At 43.4% G+C, this 22,895-nt stretch overlaps 1 protein-coding gene across 13 annotated transcripts in view; it reads left to right on the top strand.

Moving 5' to 3' along the window:
* Positions 1-20,923, top strand: part of CTCF (CCCTC-binding factor) — a 36,931-nt gene extending 16,008 nt beyond the window's left edge. For 10 of the 13 annotated variants that reach the window (XM_075160884.1, XM_075160887.1, XM_075160882.1 and 7 more), the window contains 10 exons: positions 6,852-7,644; positions 8,306-8,476; positions 9,398-9,531; positions 11,002-11,122; positions 11,972-12,121; positions 13,525-13,685; positions 14,108-14,290; positions 14,701-14,836; positions 18,153-18,320; positions 19,360-20,923. In XM_075160884.1, coding sequence (XP_075016985.1) covers positions 6,864-7,644; positions 8,306-8,476; positions 9,398-9,531; positions 11,002-11,122; positions 11,972-12,121; positions 13,525-13,685; positions 14,108-14,290; positions 14,701-14,836; positions 18,153-18,320; positions 19,360-19,541 — 2,187 coding nt within the window. In that variant the 5' untranslated portion in view covers positions 6,852-6,863 and the 3' untranslated portion in view covers positions 19,542-20,923. Of the gene's footprint in view, positions 1-3,177; positions 3,200-6,851; positions 7,645-8,305; positions 8,477-9,397; positions 9,532-11,001; positions 11,123-11,971; positions 12,122-13,524; positions 13,686-14,107; positions 14,291-14,700; positions 14,837-18,152; positions 18,321-19,359 lie in introns of those variants that run through there. The other 3 variants (XM_075160886.1, XM_075160881.1, XM_075160883.1) reach the window with 2 other exon arrangements.
* The last annotated feature ends 1,972 nt before the right edge of the window (positions 20,924-22,895 follow it).

Raw genomic sequence — 22,895 nt, forward strand, 5'->3', positions numbered from 1 at the left:
CCTAGTTAGGGAGGCCACTCTTCCAGCACAGACACCTGGGTTAGGTAACCGCCAGCAGACAGTATCAGAGCTGTCTGTCTGCATCCAACTCCTTTGCAGGGTCAGTGGTTAATGAAACCTTTCTTCTACAACTATACGTTTGCAATTGCAGCTGTCATTCCTGTAGCTTTTTTTACATATTTCTTGGGGCCTCTTCACATTGACAGGCCCCTTTTCGTACATAGAAAAAGCACAAGTATTTATTAACCCATGATGAAGTTCTGTTGCTCTTCTGTTCTAGGTTTCTTTGTTTTCCTTTTCCTTGCTCTCTCCAAGATGCTAGACTATTCTCAAAGTAATTGCTTAATAGTGAGTTAATGAGACTGCTTTTTTTAATTTAAACCTGTAACAGATGTTTGTGAAGTAGTAAATTTGATATTTTTTTCAGTGCCAGTGTTGTAAGTGGCAAGGAGGAAATGAGAAAACAGCTGGAGATGGGCGTAGCAGCCATAACCAGTGGATATGGAATTTAATGCAGTAGGCGAACGACAGCTTTAAGTTTCCAGCATGAGAAAATTACTTATAAAAGAAACTTAGCCCAGCTTTCTAGTTTCTGCTGTTGGTAGTAAATCTTTCATGTTTTGCATGTGAGAGCACTGTGAAAATATCTTCTTGCCAGTTATTCGCTGCATGTTCCTTAAAGTTTTATGAGCTTTGTCAAGTAGCTTCACATTCCTAGGCTTATCTTTAAAAGAGGATAAAGTTGGTTCCCTCTTTCACCTGTTCCTAAAGAAGTCAACACAAGTTTCTTAAGCTTTTGTACAACTTTTATTTATGATTGGATGCTTAAGTAACTCCACCCCTATTAATCTTTTCTATTTCTGTGGGCAATTAGCCACAGAAGTGGACAAGAGTCTACTATGAAATTTCAGTCTTTATATATAATCTGAGTTCTGGATAACCTATGGGTCTTTGGCTTTATGCACAGCTAGCCTGTTTGGATCCAGCTGAGCCTCTTGAGTGTAGTACCATGGCTGAACTCCTCCTAGAACCACCTTGAGTTCAAAAGCTTTATAGCCGTGTTTGTGAAGTGCTGAGACCAAGCTAGCAAACTTTTCTTGGGGGTGCGTGGCCTTACGCAGAGCTCTTCAAGCATCTTCCTACCACTTTCTCAGTTGCGTCAGGATTTTTTGATTCTAGTGCCACACTGTGTGGAGAACAAGAATTGGCGTGCTTTTAAACCGAGAGAGGGCAGCTTTGGGAAGAGATTGCACATACACCTATTTCATATTCTGGATTTGTTGCCTGTCTAAGGGTCCTACTGATATACCCAGGAGATTGGGAGCAATTGTAGCGAATGGTGAATAAGAGCAGCGCCATTAAGCCATGCTTAATGCTTTGTGGTTTATATATGTCTGTTTGCTTTAGAAAAAGTTACATCCATGCCATGTTCATCTCTTATCAGGGAAGCCCTGCTGGAGGAAAAGTAAAGGCTGCCTACCTGTTAAACTGCCTTAACTTTGACTATGCTTAGTTGGGAGGCTTTTCAGAAGAAAGGTATAGCTGTTTCACGATGGGGAAGGAGAATGGCCAAGCACTCCTGCAGTTACTTTGCATCTGCTAATGTCCTTAAATACTTACATAGACATACATATTGACTGCAAGCAGGGGAAAAAAAAAAGGAAAAAATGCCCATTTGTCCATAAACCCTGTTGGATGTATTTTTTTTTTTTTAAATCTTTCTCTTGCTTTAAGTGGCAGAAATACTGCATAACTGTAGACTCTTAAGTGAAGTTTTTGCTTATTCCTCTCTTCAGCTTTCAAAGGTTCACAGGGTATGCAGGAGAAACATAAGTCTCTCATGTTTTAACATAATGCTTTATTTCCACTCCCGTATCGATTTTAATAAGTGGCTAATCCGTAAGTGTCAAAGCCATGACAATTTTGGAGTGGGATGTGTATGTGGATTGACTTGAGTTCAAAGTCTGATTGTGTTGCAGGGTGGTGGTTTTTTTTGCTTGCGCTAATGTAGCTGCTCATATTTTCATTATTTTATGAATGCCAAAAATTTATTGGTAGCATTTGGCTTTATTTGTGTCTATTGATTTTTTTTTTTTTAATTTTTTTTTCCTCAAGTGAACTGTATATTACAGCACTAAATCTACTTTTCAATTGCTTTGAATGTCCCACAGTTTTTAATGAGACTCTGCCTTGTTTGGCAAAAAATAAATATTTTGCTGTTATTTGGTCCATGAAGCTTGATGCAGTTCAGGGTTTGTTTTCTTAACATTGGCTGAGGGTCAGGCAAATTCCTCTTTGTGACAGTAGCTTTATTATAAATAACCCAGCTAGAAAAACATGCAATGGCACTAGCCATCCTAATAAATAAACATCTGTCTCTGGGTTTGTATTGTCTGCATTGACATCTCCAGCAAGTTGTCTTTAATGCTTCTACAATTAAGATTAATGCTGTCGTAGGGCTACATTAATTGAATGCTATGTCTCTCAGTTCTTTTTGTGTTGATATAGTGAGTTCTTCTTAAATCGTGTTGCTGAACGTTAAGAGTTTATACCTTCAAGCTGAATGCTCTGCTGGTTAAGTGTGAGGCTTTTGGAAGGGACCCAGAATGGCAAAATGTTGTATTGTCGTTGGGCTGAGGCTTTCTCCTGTGCTGCAGTTAGTAGGGCTGTTGCTTGAGAGAAAGTAATTTAATGCCAACCTTTTGATTCCTTTCATTGGAATAAGGTGTCAGTTGTATCAAATGCATACCCCATCGTATTTCTGCTTGTTTCAGTTTTTTAGATGAGCTGCCCATCAGTTATTTGAGAAAGGTTAGGTCTGTTGTTTGGACGTCACAACTTTTTACCTAGATAATTGGATTGTGACAGCGCGTTGAGCTGGTTAGTGACGCAGTGTCTCTCCTTTGAGTTGGTAGAGCCCGTTGAGCGAGCACGTGTGTAAAGACTAGCTTGAGCTATTACGTAGGAATTGTGGTGTTGATTTCAGATGTTCTTTGGTCTTTCCTTGGGCACTCTCCTTATTCTGGAAGCTCTTCTCTTTCATTTTTTTCTTGATTTACCAAATCATCTTCTGTTAACCTGCTGCTTTGTTTTCCTTTTTAGATTCAGTCATTGTGGAACTAAGCTATTGGTATAAGGTACAGTAACTGGTAGGAAGAGAGCTGAAGATAAAAGCCAGAAATAAAAGGTTGGGAGAATGGTAAGACAAAATATGTTCAGCAGTTTTTGCTCCTAGTGTTCCGCTATAATGCTCTTAGTTGGAGCAAACAACGCGTGTTTTCTGAAATATCGGAAGCTTTTTCTCAGAACTTGGCTGGGTAATTTCTAGGAGCGTAAATCTGTAAAAAAGTTGAGGAAGATCCGCTTCTATTAAAATTAGTGGAAATGGAAAATCCTCAGCAAGCTGCAGGATGATATCCAGTGAGTTGATGGTATCTTCTGGTGATTCCTCCAATAAATATAAAACGCTAAGTTTTCCTCTAAAACCCACTTTGTGAAAAAGGAGGATTAAGTTTTTTTAAAAAAAAAAAAGAGAGAGAGAAAGGAAAAAAGCTAGCAAATACTTTAAGACAGAGTGATTGAGAAGTGACATGGACAGGCAGCACAAAGCTCACCGCAGCAAAGATGGAGAGTCTTTGCAGGGAGCTTATTTAATAACAAAGAGGCCATACATTTTGCCTAGCCCTCTTTTCCTCTCTTAAATTTAGAGGCCATCCTGTACCCCCCAGTTGTAGAAGTATTTTAATTTGAAAATCCGCACCTTCTTGGGAAGAAATCTTGGCAGCTTGGCAAGATTTTTGAGCTGGCCAAGACATCAGTCAAGTCTCTTTCTGTATATTTCTGTATTTTTATGGTACGTTTTTAATATACCTGGAGTGGTTTGTAGTTTTCTTTAAAATACTGTAACATTTCCCCTGCTGGCAAGAGCCTGGTTTAAAACCAGTCATTTTCAGATTGATTTGCTGAGAGGAACAGACTGTAGTGCATAGCATGGAATAGGCCGGAGTAAGTGCTCATCCGTGTGCTGAATTTTGGAGTACAGGAGGTCCGAGTCAGGATGAAGTAGAGGGCAGTGACGGAGGAGGTGGCAGGAGACCGTCGCGGCTGCGCCGCTGCAGTGCGCGTCGCTCGCCGCTGGAGGACAGCCGTGCTGCGCCGGGCCTGCTGCTTTGGGGTCTGGCTTTCGCAGGAGGATGTTGCAAGTAGTGACAGGTAACTCTAGGGTGAGAGATAAGCGTCTCTAAAGTAGGGAGGCGGAAGAAATAGGGGTGTCTTAGTTTCTTTACTGAATGGTTGTGAGAGTCCTTCCACTTATTTGACATGTGTATGCCCCTCCTTGTGAGCATCCTTTGAACAAAGTCTTGCCTGCAGGCGTTTATTTGGTCTCGGTGTAAATCTGCGTTCGTAGGCTGGCAAACCTTCCTGATAACACGAGCCATGTGCCAAAGTCTTCACCTGAGTGACCTGTTCCTTGGTGGACACAGGATTTTTCTGGTGTGCGAGTCTGGGAGATGAAGCTTTGCTACCACTCCGCTGGAGGACCTGCTTCTGCAGGACCCTAGAGGACACTGTCAAATCTTGGGCTGTTGGCTTGCTTTCAGGTGACTTAGCAGTCTTGTTACCAAATTTGATACTGGCAGTCGGTGTGAAGGTCTTTGAGAGCCCCACCTGAACTGCTCAGAGCTGTGTGTTTGTGTCAAGGTTGCTGACTTCTGCTCTGTTCCTCTACAAGGCACGGAAGTGGAATTGCATTAGCTCTGCCGATGGGCTTTTGCCATTTTTTCCCTCCATCTTAAATCTTTTGTTATTACCTCCCCAGCCATTTACCACATTCTTATTTTTTTTTTTTAGCTCTGTCCTTCCTTTTCTTGTTCAGAGACTCCTGGTCACCTGAAGAGGCTTCTCCTCTCTCTCTGCAAATACTTGAGATAATTGAAAAACAATTTGCTCCGATTGTTTCGCGGTCGCTGTAGGCCAAAGACCAGCTCTCCCTTCTGATCGCCTGCTGGCTAGTGTTAAGTACTTACATCATCTTGTGTACTTCAGCTGTTTGTCCATATGGATTTGCTCTGACTTGAAAAGCCGGTGGGTGGTGGAGGAAAGGAGCGGCCGGACCCCTGCGGGGAGTGCACATGGAGCCATATGTCGGTATTTCTGGGTATCTGGTGCCCCCTGGAGACTGCTGCCGCTGCCCACGGCGTGATGAGTATCAAGACTGCACATAATAGATGTCCCTAGCCTGAGCAGGCTGAGGACAATATGAACTGTGTTGTCCTCACAACAGAAGTGGAGGATACTAGAAAAGGCAGTAGAGTAAAAGCAAGGACTCTCTAAAAATAATAGCAAATACATGGCTTGTAATTCTTAAAGCTAATGGAGACTGATAGCAGTGTTTCATATTTATGTATATAAGCCTGTGTATTTCAAAAATGAGTATGCAAGGTTAAGTGTAGATACTGGAAAGTAGAATGATGTGAAATTTAAGTGTTGAGTTCAGAAAACAGGTTAAATAGATTCGGTTAGTGGGTCAGAGAGGCCAGGCAATCTAATAGGAAAATGTGAAAGTCTCTTACCAAATCTGGAACTGGAATCAGAACTTTTATCACAAGCTTTGTAAGGAAACTGGCATTTTCGTTAGTTGTTTCAGCAGTAAAATTGACCTTGGTACCTTTTTAACACTTAAGTGAGGGGTATAATAAATTGTATCCTAATGCAGGGACTGTATTTGACGTGGCTGTGGAATCTGCTTTCATTTTTCCAAAGTAAACCACCTGAAACAGAGGTAGACTTAGGAAATACTCTTTACTATGATTTTTATTATTTTCATTTGGGGAAAAAGACAGCTGTAAAATGATAATTTCTCTTAGCTATTATTACTCTTGAAACAACCTTCCTGCAGAATGAGAATACAGGAATTTCGTGTTTTACCCTGACTGCAGAAAAGAATGCTGGATGGTCTGAGGAGGAAGAAAATCTCAGGGTTATGCTCGTGTGCAGCTATTTTCAGAATTACAGTTAAGGCCCACCAAAATGCTGAGCTTCAATATTGTTTGTTTATGACTACGTGGATAGATTTAACCCAGGTATCATGAGAAATCATTAGAGTCCACCAGCTCTGAGTCCACATCATTTAAATTGAAGTAAAATTGTACCTGAGCCTTGTCTGCCTGCTGCGGCTCGTTCGGCCCGAAGAGGGCACCGTGCGTCATCCTCTGCTCTGCTCGGGGGCCAGGCGGTGCCCAGAAGTGGGAGCAGGGATTGAACTCCAGGCTGCTTACAAGAAGTATACTTGACTAACTCGATTATGTCCTTTTTATTTTTGTTGTTCAGAGAAATTCAAACATACAGGAAGTAGTAGTTGTTTGACATGAAGCAAGTGAGGCTTAAGTTCTTGTGCTCAATTCTTAGTGCTTTTTCTGTCTGGAGAAGTTCTGCAGTTCTCAAATGGAGTACTTTATTTAAGGTTGGCTTTTTTACTTTTAACAGTATGTTATTTTTGTGCCTTTAAAATTTATAGCTAAAGACGGCCTCTGATATTGCTAAGCTATGTGAAGTGACTAAACGAGCTCAATAAGGCATAATACTGCTGTACATCTTGCCTGTGGGATTTGCGGTCTTTGAGAAACGGGAACATGCATATCACTTAATCTCTCCTCCTTGCTTTCCTTCCTTTCCAAGAAACCGGTACCGTTGTCTGACTTCAGGCAGCGTTCTGTGATTGCCTTGGCTTACAGTGGCAATAGGCTAGACCTACAGTTCTCAAATCCTGTTTTCTGAATATAATTGCAATACGTAGCTGCTGTTGAGCTGGTTGTTTTCAGTTAGGCCACTTGTCCCTCTTGTTTTTACAGCAGGAGGGTGAAATGGAAGGTGAGGCAGTCGAAGCTATTGTGGAGGAATCGGAAACTTTTATTAAGGGGAAAGAGAGAAAAACCTATCAAAGACGCCGTGAAGGTGGGCAGGAGGACGATGCTTGTCATATACCACCAAACCAAGCGGATGGAGGTGAAGTAGTGCAGGATGTCAACAGTGGTGTGCAGATGGTGATGATGGAACAGCTGGATCCAACTCTGCTTCAAATGAAGACTGAAGTAATGGAAGGTGCGGTGCCTCAAGAAACGGAGGCAACGGTGGATGACACGCAGATCATAACACTTCAGGTTGTTAATATGGAAGAGCAGCCTATAAACCTTGGTGAGCTTCAGCTGGTCCAAGTACCTGTACCAGTGACTGTACCTGTTGCCACCACGTCTGTGGAAGAACTTCAGGGAGCTTATGAAAATGAGGTTTCCAAAGGAGGCCTGCAAGAGGGAGAGCCCATGATCTGTCACACCCTCCCTTTACCAGAAGGCTTCCAAGTAGTGAAAGTGGGCGCGAATGGTGAGGTGGAGACGCTGGAACAAGGTGAACTTCAGCCACAGGAAGATCCTAATTGGCAAAAAGATCCAGACTATCAGCCACCAGCCAAAAAAACAAAGAAAAACAAAAAGAGTAAGCTTCGCTACACCGAGGAAGGCAAAGATGTGGATGTCTCTGTGTATGACTTTGAAGAGGAGCAGCAGGAAGGTTTGTTGTCTGAGGTCAATGCAGAAAAGGTGGTGGGCAATATGAAGCCACCTAAACCAACAAAAATTAAAAAGAAAGGTAAGCTCCCCATCTGCAAGTGGGTTTTGAAAATGTATTTGTTATGGTGGGGCCCTGCAGTATGATTGAAGTGACTGAGTAGATGCAAGTGGGAGTAAAGCAGGCATGCCCAATGTCGCTTATGCTTTATATAAGAGCACTCAGCTCTATTGTTTCTTGGGCAAACCTCCCATCTCCTCCATCTAGGCTATAAAGGAGCTCATTTTCCTCGAGCGTGATGCTGTGGCATTAGTATTCCCATACAACTACAATTGAAAAGATTCTTCTCTTTGCTGTAATACATACGTAAGAGTTTGCGTACACGTGGTTTACATCAGGAACCAACAGTGTAATTAGTTCTGTGGGTTTTTCCTAACCAATTGCTGGGCAGGGTAGATGATGCAAAATACAGCAATAGGTATGTTTGACTTTTCTTAAAACTGTAAATTGAGGAGCCCTTTTTAGAGTGGAGGAGGAACATTGAGTGCTGGCATATTAATGAAAACTGAAGCCAAGCCAGCCATAGGCAATGACTGTTCCTAAGGATATGCATTTAATGGTACATGATGGTTCCTTGTAGTAGTAACACCTCCAAGAATCTTTCCTTTTCCCTGCTGATCTCTTATGTTAAGCGCTAGACCACAGTACTGTCACGAGTAAAGATGATTTCCTTCACGGCTAGGTGTAAAGAAGACATTCCAGTGCGAACTGTGCAGTTACACTTGTCCGCGTCGTTCCAACTTGGACCGCCACATGAAAAGCCACACTGATGAAAGACCACATAAGTGCCATCTCTGTGGGAGGGCTTTTCGGACAGTCACATTGCTGAGGAACCACCTCAACACTCACACAGGTACTCTTGCTTCTGCGTATGTTGTTGTTGTAGGATCTGCTCTGTCTTTAGAATAGGTAGAAAAATAGGGTGGACCTATCTTGAATCTGTCTAATTCCACTTACGGAACAAAGTAAAAAGGAAGAAACTATGCGGTGCTGCTGTTCATTTCTCATTTGAACACGGTTTTCTGCCTGGCCAGGTCAGGTGCAAACCTTATCCTGTACATAGGTATAAAGCCAATCCTGGGCTTGATCTGAAATTACTTGAAGTTACAGAAAATGTTCCGTTTGTCTTGGGCATTAGGAGTTGTGTTCTAAGCTTTGTTTTGCTGCTGCTGCTTGCAGAAAAGTAAGATGAGAATAAGGCTGGAGCTAAACATAAGGGAGTTGAAAATAGCAAAAAAGCCCCCAAAACAAACAAACGCACACCCACAAAAAAAAAAAAAACAACAACAACAAAAAAATTGATCCCCAAGGAATAGATAATGAACCGGACCAATAAAACTTATGGCTAGGAACTGTAGTACACTCTGTTTCTCCTTACACATGTGTCTGGTATAGAACTACAGGTAATTGAACGGTAATTAAGCTTTTTGTGACCTTTCTGCCAAAAAAAAAAAGTGTCATATCCCTTATGGTCTCTGCCTACCTACATTATGTCTAACTGGATGATTTGAAATTTGTAAATAACCAAGTGATACAAAAATAAGGGGGTTGGTTTCCTCATTGAAAGGATATTAATTCTCTAAGATCGTCAGTCCATTAGTTACGTGTACAAAAGTTGTGACTTCTGTGTACTATTTATTGCTCTAATCTAATCTTTCAGAACATGAAAGCAATGTTAATTCACTTTCAAAAAAAAAAAAAAAAAACTGTCCCATATTTTCTTTTGCCACTAAACTGAATGTCATCATCTTCCTGTTTTGCTGCAAACGATTAGGTACTCGCCCTCACAAGTGCCCAGACTGCGACATGGCCTTTGTGACCAGTGGAGAGTTGGTTCGGCATCGCCGCTACAAACATACCCATGAGAAACCATTCAAATGTTCAATGTGTGATTATGCTAGTGTGGAGGTATGTTAGTTAATTGTTACAGCACTGAATACTTCCTTGTATGCTTCAAAGCTTGTTCACCATCTGTTATAAACTCTGTTCTTAGGCATTTCCTCTTTGGCCGTTTGTTTAAAAGGCTCTGAGCAAAAAAGTTACAAATTGGGTCTGCTCTTGGAAGCAAATGGTAGGGTTTCCTCAGTTAATGAGAAAACAATTTGAGAGCATTTACGCACAGAAATCCTAGGTGACATCCATTTCCTCTTAGGAGACAATAGTTGTCATTGTTCCTTAAATTATTTGGCCTTTGAGATGATTGCAGGATTTGTAGCGTGCTCCATGTTGAGGGAGGCAGCCATCTCCTGCTGCAGCAGGATGTACTTTCAGACTAGAGGTGCCCTCCCATTTTAGAAGTGTGCATTCTGCACATTGTCTGTTTATGCCATTAAGGTGACTAAGCCAAAACTAATGAGCCTTTGCTTCAATATTGGTGAAAAGTAGCTTTGCTAATATTGGGCAATTGTCTAATCTGCTCAAGCAAATTAAGCTTTCTTGAATGCTCTCCCCTATGCAGTATTGCTACTTATGCTACAGCTTTTATATTGTGATAAGAAACTTGAGCAAGATGATGAGCAACATAATTTAAAAAAAAAAAGGGTTGTCTGCAGTGGAAGAAGGCTACAGTGGGGAGAGGTTGAGTAGGGGCTTTGGGCTTTTTTTCCTACCCACACTGTGGCTGCAGTGCTGTAATTCCAGGCCCTGTTGTTTGAGTGCTGAATAAATTGTGTTGCAGTGGTTTTCATAGTATGAATTAGGAAAGAATAACCGAGTAGGTCCTTATGTGAGCTCATGCTGTGTTTTGTAGACATACGTTGGTGATTAAGCAGCGTGGTCAGGCTGGAGTAGAAAATGTCTTTAACATTTGTGTTTACGCTGACCTTTAAGCTGGGTTTGTGCCTTTTAGGGAAAAGCAGGAGAGGAAAGGAGTTAAGTCACCCTGTTGGTTGCAGGACTAGGTTTTTCTTGTTCTTAGCAAGACCTTGATTTATCTTATCCCTCTCAAAGTAACTGGAGAGGACCCAAGAAAGCACCCTGTGGAGAAAAATATACTATACAGGGGACATAACCCGCCACAATGTTTCTTGGGTGCGTGCTTTCCCAGAACATTTTCTTGTGTCTCTCCAGGATACTTTCAAATTTTAGCGTGTCTTCAGATGCTGAGATGGTCGATAACAGTAAGGTGAGCACAAGACTAAACGAGGCTGCACTGAACAAGCATCAAGCAAGACTGGGAATGAGTTTGGGAGGTGAAGTAGAGTGGGCAGGAGCGAGTGGCTATGTGCAGTGCGAGAATGGTATTGAAACATGCTTGCTTGTTTTAGTGACAAGATAAAAATAAAAATAGACTACCTTAAACTCTTGACTGATTTCTTGTACTTTTGGCAACCCGACCTGCTCATCTATGCTAACTTCAGCCTTGCTCTTGGCTTCCAGGTTAGCAAATTGAAACGCCACATTCGTTCTCACACTGGAGAGCGTCCGTTCCAGTGCAGCTTGTGCAGCTATGCCAGCAGGGATACCTACAAACTGAAGAGGCACATGAGGACCCACTCTGGTATTGATACCATGTTTTTTTGGTGTGGTTTTTTTATGGTATAGTGCCAGAGTGCTGAGGCTGTGTACAATGTGTGCTAACACTTAAACAGCAAAAGAGATATTATTTTGTAGTTTAATATAAAACCTTTATAAAGTCTGTAGCTGAAGAGAATGCACAATGATTTGTAAGCGCTAGTAAATTCATAACCTGATAGTAATTGCTGCACTGAGAAATGAGCTTGGAGGATTCTGATTTCAGTTTGACTGTGAGGTGATGAAATACAGGCACTTCTTCCAGTATGAAGAGAAGAAACTACTGCTATTATCAGTGTTCCACTTCCCGTTGAACTTTATAGGCATTTACAGTTTCATGCTTGAGTGTAGTTGCAAAAGCATCTCATGCATGTTAGTTCATAAAGATCCTAAATTTTTTCTTCAATAGAAATAGGGATGGTTTTAGCACAGAACATTACTGGAGTGCCAAATTAATCATATTGCTAAAATTGAAGGGGGAAAAAATGCCGTTGCATGTATACGTGAGCGTTCAGAATCCCTATCCCCAAAAAAATCTGATGCCGCTTGCTGTCTTCTGGCAGCCTGCATGTAGGTCTTCATGCATTTCTCAAAGTAAGGATAATAATTTAACTCATTTGCTTAGAGATTGAACTCAAGTTTCTTTCTAGAAAGATGCATACTGAAGCTAAAACTTCTAGAGAAACAGACATTATTGAGCTCTTTCTAGAGTTACTATTTCTATCAACTAGCTGTCTGTTGCAAGGTTCTGGGAGGTTGTTTTGTTTGGGACTTCTTGGTGAGATTTCTTTTTAATAAAAGTACTTGTGCTATTTTTTTCCTTCTGCTACTGAAGGAGAGAAGCCATATGAATGTTACATCTGCCATGCTCGCTTCACTCAGAGTGGTACCATGAAGATGCACATTTTGCAGAAGCACACGGAGAATGTGGCCAAATTTCACTGTCCTCACTGTGATACTGTTATAGCGAGAAAGAGTGACTTGGGTATGTATCTCACAAAAGTGGCCGTTTGATGAAGATTCTACAAAACACTTCCCAGAATTAGAGTTCACATAACCCAACTGCTGTCTTTTTTTTTTTTTTTTAACCTAATACTTCTGGAAGCACATACAACATGAAGCACAGGCCTAGACCTGTGGCTGGTAATACACACTTCTAGCTTACAATAGCTGCTACAAGCTATAAGAATTTTCAGTTTCTTTTCATTATTTGAAAATGTAGCATATTTTCCAAGCATACAAGGCAAGTTACTGTTTTCAGGCCCATAGATGCAAGGCATTTATTGACCTTGGATTGAGATTACAACTGCGTATGGGTTGGGGTCTGAAAAACCAAAAGATCCCTTGGCTTGACCTCCTGCACATTGGAGGCCATTAAGTTTCATGCAGAGATATTTTCATCAAGCTAAAAGGTTTGAATTAGACCAAATAGTTTAATTTTCCAGGAGGTGGAGCTGTGTGCCACAGACAGGGTAGGAGAGACTGAGTTGTCACAAAAGCCCTGAGTCCTTGCAGTAGGAGAGTCTTGATCTAGTGAGCAGTACTCAGTGTGATTCTGGCAGGGAAGCTCTTCTATGTTCTACAAGAAGGTGAAAAATAATACCATGCCCAGAGCAGCTGAGGAGAAGGAAGAAGCCACGATTTGGCAGAACTTTCTGTCTATAAACAAAATATCACCCAAGTAATGGGAAGGCAGGCTCCCTTCCAATAAAGACAAGTGTAAAGTGCTACAGTGAGAGGCAGTTTGAGAGGATGGCAGTCAGTTGATGTCAGGAGCAAATGAGCTGATTTAGAACAGAGGAAAGCTGATGTTAGCTATGAAGAATTTTTCTTCTAATAATGCTTTAGTCTACCCTAAGCTACCTTGTTTAGCTGTGGTATGTTCTTAGTTGGAGGATTTTAAAGAAGTGACTAAAATCTGTGTCAGGGATTATCTGCTGGTATCCCTGTTGCCTTCTGGCCCTGTCACTCTGACTTCTAATCCTGCAGAAAATCCTGTTTCCCTGAGTGTATTACCTGGTTTCTGACTGTATCCAGGCAATTCAGAGTAGTCTTAAACATAGCAATCCACAAGATGCTTTAGTTTGACAATCAAACGTTATCAAATGCAAGTGTACTGTATCAGCACAGATTGCAACTAACAACCAAATCTAGAATCCCGTAGAAAAACTTGATGGAGTTTTTCTGCAAGACCTTTCTGTCTAGAAATCGTTCTGGTTGCTTTTAATTACGAGTCTTTTAGGTTTTTAGTTGAATCCTAAATTAACTATTTCACTTTTTTGGCTTGAGCTCAAGAGTATGTGGAGGGGATCGCTAAGGGGACTGTAGGCTAGTCTTTCATGCTTGGAAAGCCATGGTGATTAAAGCCTCCGATTCTTTTGCTCCTAGGTGTCCATTTGCGAAAGCAGCATTCCTACATCGAACAGGGCAAGAAGTGTCGCTATTGTGACGCTGTGTTTCATGAGCGATATGCCCTCATACAGCATCAAAAGTCTCACAAGAATGAGAAGCGCTTCAAGTGTGACCAGTGCGATTATGCATGCAGACAGGTAAGCTGGTGGGACTGGCACCCCTTCTGAGCGTTAGAACAGGAGCTAAAAATATGAGGTGGAAATCTTAGCTGTTAAGTTTGACCAGCTGTCAAGATCGAATTAGTTCTCTAAATCTTTTGAAGGGTGTGAAGGAAAGTTCAGTGGCCTTTGCTTCTTGGTGTAGAGGTCCCCTGTACAGAAGTACCTTCTAAGTCACAACCTTGATGTATCTGTTGACAAAGGGATAAGAGTCCATATAGGATGGAAGTAGCTGGGACTGAATATGCCATCAATCAAGATGTTCTCACGTTCCTGCAGAATCATCCTTTCCTTGATACTAAGGATAAAGTTTTGGCCTTCTTTTAGCTGAAAACTCGCTGGTCTGTATCCATATGTCTGAGTTCTCAAGTTACTTTTCCTGTCTCGCTTGTCCCTGTCAGGAGCGGCACATGGTCATGCATAAACGGACCCATACTGGAGAAAAGCCTTATGCCTGTAGCCATTGTGATAAAACCTTTCGTCAGAAACAGCTCCTTGATATGCACTTCAAACGATACCACGATCCCAACTTTGTCCCTGCTGCCTTTGTCTGTTCCAAGTGTGGCAAAACATTCACTCGCAGGGTAAGGGAATATACTGTTTTGAATTGTGGGGTTTTGGGGTGGAATGAGGCTTTTAGCCAAGGGGAGGGGAACGTGTTTACCCAAAAGGAAAGGTGGGTGCAATACAGGTCACAGTATTGATCTTTTAAATAGAGTGCTTCTTTCTGAGAGGAAGAGGTGCGGGGAGAGACCTGGTATAACTCAGAATTAGTACTAGCGTGTATTAGCGTTGACTTCATGAGCAATGTGAAAATGCAACTTTATGAATAAAAGTTAATGGAATTTACCCATTTCCCCTAAATAGTCTTCCTTTTTTTAAAAAAAAACAACATAACTTATCAGAAACGTGCTTGAAAATACAGAGCCAGAATATCTGATCTTGAATTCAATGCATGTATTTTTTGTTGTGTTTTTTCTCTTCCACTGAGTAGAACACGATGGCCAGACATGCTGATAACTGCTCTGGCCTAGATGGTGGGGAAGGAGAGAATGGAGGAGAGACAAAGAAGGGCAAACGTGGCCGAAAGAGAAAGATGCGGTCTAAGAAAGAAGATTCCTCTGACAGTGGTAAGAAACAGCTCAGTACATTCTGAGAATTACAGGCCTGTGATTCACTGTGTGTGTTAGCTGTTAGTTTGCCCGTTCTGCAGGTTTGTTCTGGCACTCGAAAGGCCTTTATCTAGTTGGCAAGCAAAAAATGATAGTACATGGCCAGGTACAGAGGTGACTGCTTGTGAGGGATAGTATAGATTCTGCTGTCCCGGGCCTCTTCCAATTCCAGGACAGAATAGTTGAAAAAACCAGTCTGATGCCCCCTGCCTAGGCTGCGCAGTTCCTGTCCTGCCTGCTCTTCTGCCTGTGAAATTCTCTGGTGATGTTTTCAGTGTCCCCAAAGAAACTGTGTGTTTCTGTGGTGCACTGCTCTGAAATGGTACATGGTCCTGCTTCACCGCTACTGGGTAGCGTGTGGCACGTCCAGACACCCCCACTGGTGTCAATAGCTTGGCTGCTTCTGTGGGGGAAGGAAGGCAGCATCCAAGAGAGTGGTGGAGGTAGTGCTGGCAATCCCTAGGGCCTGCTGAGACAGTTAAAGGGTCGAGGAGCTGGTGGTGTCTTCCCCTTCACGGGTGTGTTTGCATGTGTGCTGGTATTGAGAAGATGGCTTTTGAGGGGCTCTGACTTCCTGGACAATGTGCCAGAAGATGGGTTAGGTGCAATTTGTAATAGAGTGGCTACTGTCTGTAAGCTTCTCCAGAACAGGGAGATGACAGAAACTGTTGCAACAGGTAATGATCACCTTCACTGCGGTGGTGTTTGTGAAGGAAAAACTCAGTCATAGTCCTCCCTCCTGGTAGAGGGAAAACTTGGATTTTCCTGCTGAAGACATGACTAAGTAGTCTCAAGACCAGCCAGTTCAAAAATGATTCTGCAAAAGCAGTGTTGCTGATTAGTCTTTTATCTGGCGTGCTTTATGTAATTAAATCAAGGGGTGTAGGTTGGGAGAACAGGGATCTTTCTGGCTAGAGAATGTGTATCTGAAATTCTTACATGGCAGACAGGTTTTATAGGATGCGTATGGTCAAATGGCTTGTGCAAACCTTGACTGTAAAAACTCCATAGAAATAAGTGCTTAAACTCATGTTTGTATAGATATTTGAAAAAATGTGTTACAATCAGTTGAATAAAGCTGTGTAACTAATTGTTGATTTAAAATACAAAAAGATCGTGGAGGCAGAGAGAGTAAAATAACTGCCTTGATGGAACGTAACTCAAAATGTGGGATTCTGGGGTATCTGATTTTTAATATCTCATTTGTAGGCTTCCTGGGAGTTTAGCCTATTCTAAAAGCCCGGATTTTATGTAGTTGATATGGTCTGGGTTCAGAACAACTTTTTGGGGAAGCTGGTCAAAAGTCATGCTTGTTAGGTGAACTGATGGTGAGCACTGTATGATGGTGGCTCAGACTCCCTGACTGAGGGAGTCCCTTCAGCCTCAGATGAGTTGACAAGCGTGGGTTGACATTTGATAGATGTGAAGAATTGACTAGCGTGAGCTGAGTAGTGGTAAGAAAGAGGTCCTGACCCCATTCTCAGGAGAATTGCATTATTCGGTGTTGCTTTTATCTGTAGATCTGCAGTTTCATGAGTTTTGGCAACTGCTAAGTATCTAAAAATGGTGAGCAAAGCTGTGACCCCTGTTGTGCTAATGAGAAAAATACCAAACAGCAGTGATCGTTTTGTCTCCCATCTGGCCTGTCTGCCCAACATTAGAGAGACTGTTAGTTCATAGGCATTGAGTTGGGAGAATTTAAAGAAGCTCTAAAAAGGTGGGACCTGAGAAATCCAATAAATGAAAGAAATTTGGCTTGGGGAATATTCCTTGAGTGACTGTGTAAAACAATGCAGCATATACATGCCTCAGTGTATGTAAGGGACAGTTTGTTTGGGGGTTTTTTTGCCCTCTAGTCAGATAAACAGAAGTACGCCTTACACAGTGGCCCTTTCCTTCATGAGTGAAGCCACTCTTGTATGCAGTGGACACCCTTACAAATTTAAGGGCAATCATTTTGCCATCCAAACAATATTATCCTATTTGACATCGCTTACTGCTTTTTGTCTGCTTTGGTTTTGCCCGGGGCATTCTGAACATGTCGATGACGCTAACCTAGTAACTTTAAGGAGTGTTCTGAAGGATAAAGCGTAGGGCGATAAGCTCAGTTAACAATATAAAAGTTGCAAAAACCCCACAACTTGCCGTGAGGGCTGTTGGGTTGGAATCCGCTCCAAAATACAGTGAGGTGCAAAGAGTTGATGTGAACGGGAACTGCCATCATAAATCCTTGGAGTAGACAGGGCCTCATAAAATATACTGCATTAGACCTGTCCTGCCTCTGAGGAGAGGTCTTGGGGAAGATCCTCTTGGTCACTGGTTGGTGAACTGTATGTTGATGGCCCTGGAAAGCATGGTGGGTGGTCTGCAGACCTGTGCTCACCCATAATGCTTAAGAACTCCCCAGTTTCATGTGGTTCTGCCATATTCAACTTGAGATTTTGAGGTCTTGGACATAAGTCCCAGTGTCTGGGAGCTGCTACCCTTCTTTCCTATCTACTTAACGGAGAGACTGAAGTATGGCATTGTCGTTTCTTGAGGGCTAGGAGACTTGCTCTTGGATCCCTCTTGAGCTTTAGGGTTTCATAGAGATACTGTAGTGGCTGCTACCACTATTTACCTGTCACTGGCTCCATTTATCCTTTTGCCCCTCTATTTTCCCCACTCCTATTCTTCTCCAAATCACCTCAGCCCCTCCCCTAAGCATCCCATAAGTAGTCCTGTGTGATCCAAAACTGCCTTTCCCCTGCATCCCGTTATGTGTCCCACCCATACCCCTTAGCCTGAAAGGTGGTGGGTTTCACTCCTGGACACTGGGGCTGATGGCTCTCCTGGGAGTGTCCCAGGCAAGATGGACAAGTCCCTGGTTTGGGTTCCCACCTTCCATTGTGAACCCCTGTGCTCCTCTGCGTTGTGCAGGTGGGACTTTGATGGGCTGCTGGCTCCTCTGATGGGCCTGGGAGTAGCCCAGCATTGTATTATTTGGTCCCTCTCCTGCCATTGTCTCTCTGAGCTCCTTTGTGGATGTGCAGAGGGGTTTTTATCGCATAATCTAACGTAATTATGTTTCCTTTTGCTTTCTGAAGGACACCTTGTTCCCTCTAATATGAGGGTAACAGACTTAACAGTCTGTGCCACCACAAAGGCCTTGTTTACCTTCTTTCTCCTCAGAAGCGACTCCTTTTGGATGAGGATTTGATGGTGGTTCTCTGTAGGTGGATGTGTTTTGTTCTTGTTTAAACTGAAGACTTACCTGATGTAATGTTTCTTACAGAGGAAAATGCTGAACCAGATTTGGATGATAATGAAGATGAGGAGGAGACAGCAGTAGAAATTGAGGCCGAACCAGAAGTCGAGCAAGAGGCTCCTGCGCCACCTCCCAGTAAGAAACGAAGAGGAAGACCACCAGGCAAAGCTGCCACCCAACCAAAACAATCCCAGCGTAAGTCACTATTTGAAGCTTATGTTATGCTGCTTGCTTGAGCTGCTTTTTCCTCTGATTTGGCAGTTCTTGTAGGAGAATCGCTCCCCTCAAGTGAGCTTATTTTAAAAGTAGGTAACTGCACTTGTCTCTGCTTTGCGAAGAACTCGCCTTTTGTGTGAAATTTGTTGCAAGGGTTTCCTGGCCTTGGGGGAACGTAGCCACTTCAGACTATGCTAAAAGGAGAGGACGTTATTTTTTCTTTAGTATTATTACAATTCGCTGACGTGCAAACCGCTCGCTTATTTTTGCACCACTTACGGTGTCTCTACTATAGTACAGCTCCCGGTACCAACAGCTGTTGGTGCAAGCATCGTGGTATTCTTTCCTATGTAAACTTTTGTAAGTATTACAAACGAACATGCTTCAGGCCTGTAGTTCTGAGCGTAGCATCAATGCAGCTGTAGTTTTGACTCTACAGAGTTTCTCCGTAAGAATAGACATCGATAACTGTGCAAAGTCTAAGTAAATAAATTCTGTGAACAGAGCAGGAAGGGCAAATTTGTTCCTTCAGGGGGTAGTGGCTTCCCCAGTGGCTTGCCTGTCTGCTCAGTGCTACAAGTGTGGCCTGTGTCCTTCCTAGAATTACAGCCCCTGGAAACATTTTGTGCTGAATTTGTCGCTAGCGTGACTGGATTCCCCTGAATTTGAAGTTTTGCCTTACGCCCATACACTGATACGGTCATCTTTGTCGATTACTCTACAAAATCCGTTGTTTGAATAATGCCTTAACACCAAAAGGCACACTGGAACTGTTGTAGTGGTAGCACATCTTTATGCAGGGGCAAGGAAGTTAGATGCTTGGTACTTGGATGAGTGAGGCAGGTTGAATCGCTCCCCATTAATGTGGGAATGTGAGTTGCGGGCCCCACCTTCCCTTTCCGTGGAAGAGTCTTTAGTATCTACCGAAAAGTTAACTGGCGAGGCGTGCAGGCCAGCTCTGGAACCAGTAAAAAAATGTGTCATTTCCCCCCTCCCCCTTTGTTTTCTGCCCTTCTAGCTGCAGCAATCATTCAGGTTGAAGACCAGAACACTGGTGAAATTGAAAATATTATAGTCGAAGTAAAGAAAGAACCTGATGCGGAAACAGTAGAGGAAGAGGAGGAAGCTCAGCCTGCTGTAGTGGAAGCTCCCAATGGAGACCTCACTCCTGAGATGATTCTCAGCATGATGGACCGGTGATGGAGGAAGACCACGCTGGCTGACTGAACTGGCCTGGGCTGTGTTTAAGCGGCTCAAATCTATTTTTCCTTTTACCTTTTTTCTTGGCTTTGGGAAATGCATCATTTTAGACCATTTTACCAAACATACTGGGAAATAAAACTTCAAAATGATGTTAGAATGTGATTTAACTAGAACTTGCTGTTTTATGTTAGCATTACAGGATCATGGAACATTAGGAGATATTTTGGAGTCCTTGAGGGTTTCCTGTGAGATGCTTGATTTAGTTTTGCTCTGAACTGCATTGTAAAGCTGGTCCAAGGGCCGTGTTTACATGCACCAAGTTTTAATACACAAAAGCGGAAGCCTTGACTAGAGTATGTGGTAAACCACTCCGGACTTGCCCTTCCAGTTCCCAGAGTCCTTGAGCCTCCTTCTCTCAGTAGTGTTTTTAACTGTAAATGCAGACTTGGGAGGGTTCTAGACTTTTAAAATGTTTTTTGCTTTTCCCCACTGACTAGCTCCGGTTCTCCAAGTCGGCTGCACACGGTAGTTTTGGCATGCTCCAACTGGTTTCTGTCCTTAATATGCTTTGCTTTCTGCAAAGCATTTCTGTAATGGTCAAGCTTGTAAATAACTTTTTTTTACATTTTAATCTTTTTCCATTAATTAAGAGGTATGCAAAAATGCAGTTTAAATAAACCCCAGTATTTTAATTCCTTTCAGACTAAGTGACAAGAGAATTGATAGAGTGTAAATGTTGGAAAAGCTGTTGATAACCAATCACGTAGAGAAGAGACGTACCCAGACTATTGCTTGCAGAACAAGAGAAACCCACATGTGAAATCTGGTTTTGAAGCACACGAAACTGGCATTTGAAACATGTATAATTAACCTTCTTTTTGAGTTATAATTTCACGACTACATTTTCTTTGCTCTATCTTGTAGTTGTATTTTGTGTTTATGAATCCTATGTTAAGGCAGAAGTGGTGATTTATAAGTGGGTCACTGCAGCCCTCAAAACTTGGGCCAGGAAATTTTAATAGGTCAGTAATTATACAATTTTGGATCTCTGATAAAGTCAAAAAAGGAATAATGTGAAATACAAATGATGCCTGTATATGAACTGTCACATGTTAAAATATGTAAGCTTTTTATAGAGCCTCAGTCTTGCTGATTTCAAACAAATTTTTCTTCTATGTATCGCTTTTAAGAGAGCTATCAGTTTAGCTATCAGACTCTAGGTTGATGCATTTTTGTACTTAGCTGTACTGTGTGATATTTTTCATTATTTTAGGAAGCCAACATGGGAAAAAAAAATACTGTTATAAAATATGTAATGGGGTTTGAAAGCTGGGAAGGAGAATATACTGCTGTACAGCTAATAAATAATAATGGATTAACATGTGTGCCCGCTTCTTTGTGTATATTAACGGTGTGACCTGGCAGGGATCTCCAGGCTACAAAGCCCCTCCTCTAGAAGGATGCTGCAGGTCTGTGAACGGGGACCGGCTCTTCTCTTGCTGCGAGTGTTCCCTCTGCCCTGCGCCGAATGCAAGGTGACATTAAATCACGGTCTGCTGCCCTGCGCCGGCCGCAGGCGAGCGTGCACGTAAGCAAGGGTCGTTGCTGCGGGGAAGGCAGCGTGCGCTCCCGGTTTCCCTACAGCAGCTCCGTTGTCCACCGCGGGTCTGAGCTGGTTGCCCAGCTGGGGCTGCACGGAGGGGCCTGCAGCCGAGAGGTGATGTAAAACGTGCCGGGCTGGCCACTCGCCAACGTCGGCACTTACGGCTTGAGCGAGGAGCAATGCGGGAGTCGTCGTTGCTTTTGTTCGTTTTGGCTGTGAGTTTAAACGATTGTAGCTGATGGTTCAGATAGCAGGAACATTATTTCCATTTCGTTCTGAAGCTCAGGTGGAGTTCCCGTGGTGTATCTTCTCTTAGGTACCTGCGAGAGCAGCGTAGGGAGCCAGCTGAGGGTCAGCAGTCCGGTAGCTGCGCGCTGTGCAAGTTCACGTCGGTACCTCTCGCGCAGCTGACTTCGGAACAGGAGTCGCTGCAAATGGCACAGTAAGTACTTATTTAAAAGGAAATCTTAAAAAGCACAAGAGTTGCTAGACTTAATTTTCACCAGATGTTCGGTGGCTAGTTATCTCTGGTCCTGAGAGATGGTCCTGCTTAAACTTGCCAAGAAAAGCTGGAGGTCGATGCCTGGAAGCCTGAGCAGGATGGAGGCTCGTTGCAGCAGGTGGGAGAGGAAAATGTAGGGGCTGCTGCTGTGAGGAGGAGCCAGGTCTGGCTGCAGAAGTGGATAAATCCTCAAGTGCCTTCTCGGCCGGACAAGGCTGGTGTACTCACGAGCCCAGACAGAGGCAGTGCTCAAAGGAGGCGCGATTTTGCGTAAGCCCAGAGCTAGGGAGGCTTTGTGGTGAGCTGGAAAACCGAAGGCGTCCTCGGAATCTGTAAGGAGAGCACCACATTCATTTCTTCAACCCGCCGCTGGTAAGTGGGGTGTGAAAGATGTTGCGGTGGCTTTGTTTTCTCTGGTGACCCGTGATGGTGCCCCGGGGAGGTGTCGTGCATGCTCTTGGTCCGTGTGAGCGCTGCTGCAGGACCTCCGTGCGCAGCAGCTTGTGCCGTCCTACCCAGGTCCGAGTGACCCCAGGGCGCGTGTTGCCAGCTCCCCTGGAGTTCAGAGGAGCTGGAGGAGATGGCTGCGTGTGAACAGCTCAATGGTGGGCTGAAAGGAAGAGAGCCCGAGAGGTGTCTTTGTCCGAAGACTACGGGTACGGTTGCTCCCGAGTAGTCTTTGACCTGCTGGTGGTGTGGTGTGTTCCTTAGCAGCTCCTGCCCGGCTGGTCACAGCCCACTGCCGCAGCCGGCCTGGGGAGACGAGGCTGGTCTCCAAAGGGGACCACTGGTGGCTTCTGTTGTGCTTACCTGAGGAAATGATTTCTAAGCAGCATCGTCTAGTTAATGCAGTAGATACTTGCAGTGTTCCTGCACGTAGAGTGGGCCTGGTCCTTTATTGTGGGCTGCTTTTTGGTCTTTCTCCAGAGACCCAAGCAAGGTTTTAGTGGGGATGGGAGCAGTCACCCTGTGGCCATCCTCCTTTTTTCCTCAGCCTGGTGTTACTTTGCGATCTGCTCAGTTGACCTGGTTTCTTGGTGCCTGCTCAGTCAATAGTCCCCTTACGCAGCCTGGTTTTTATTCGATTTGAGCTGCGGCTCCTGCCTTGGGCAGGTGTCTCTGCTTGTGTGCCTCTTACAGGCTTCTGGTTTGTCCTTGGTGGAGCTGCTCTGGAGAGCTGCAGAGCGATGTCCCAGCCTGTTCCCGAGGACGCGCACCCAGGGATCCATCTCAAGCCTGAATGTGG

The sequence above is a fragment of the Calonectris borealis genome, chromosome 12 (assembly GCF_964195595.1).
Source record: "Calonectris borealis chromosome 12, bCalBor7.hap1.2, whole genome shotgun sequence".
NCBI lineage: Eukaryota > Metazoa > Chordata > Aves > Procellariiformes > Procellariidae > Calonectris > Calonectris borealis.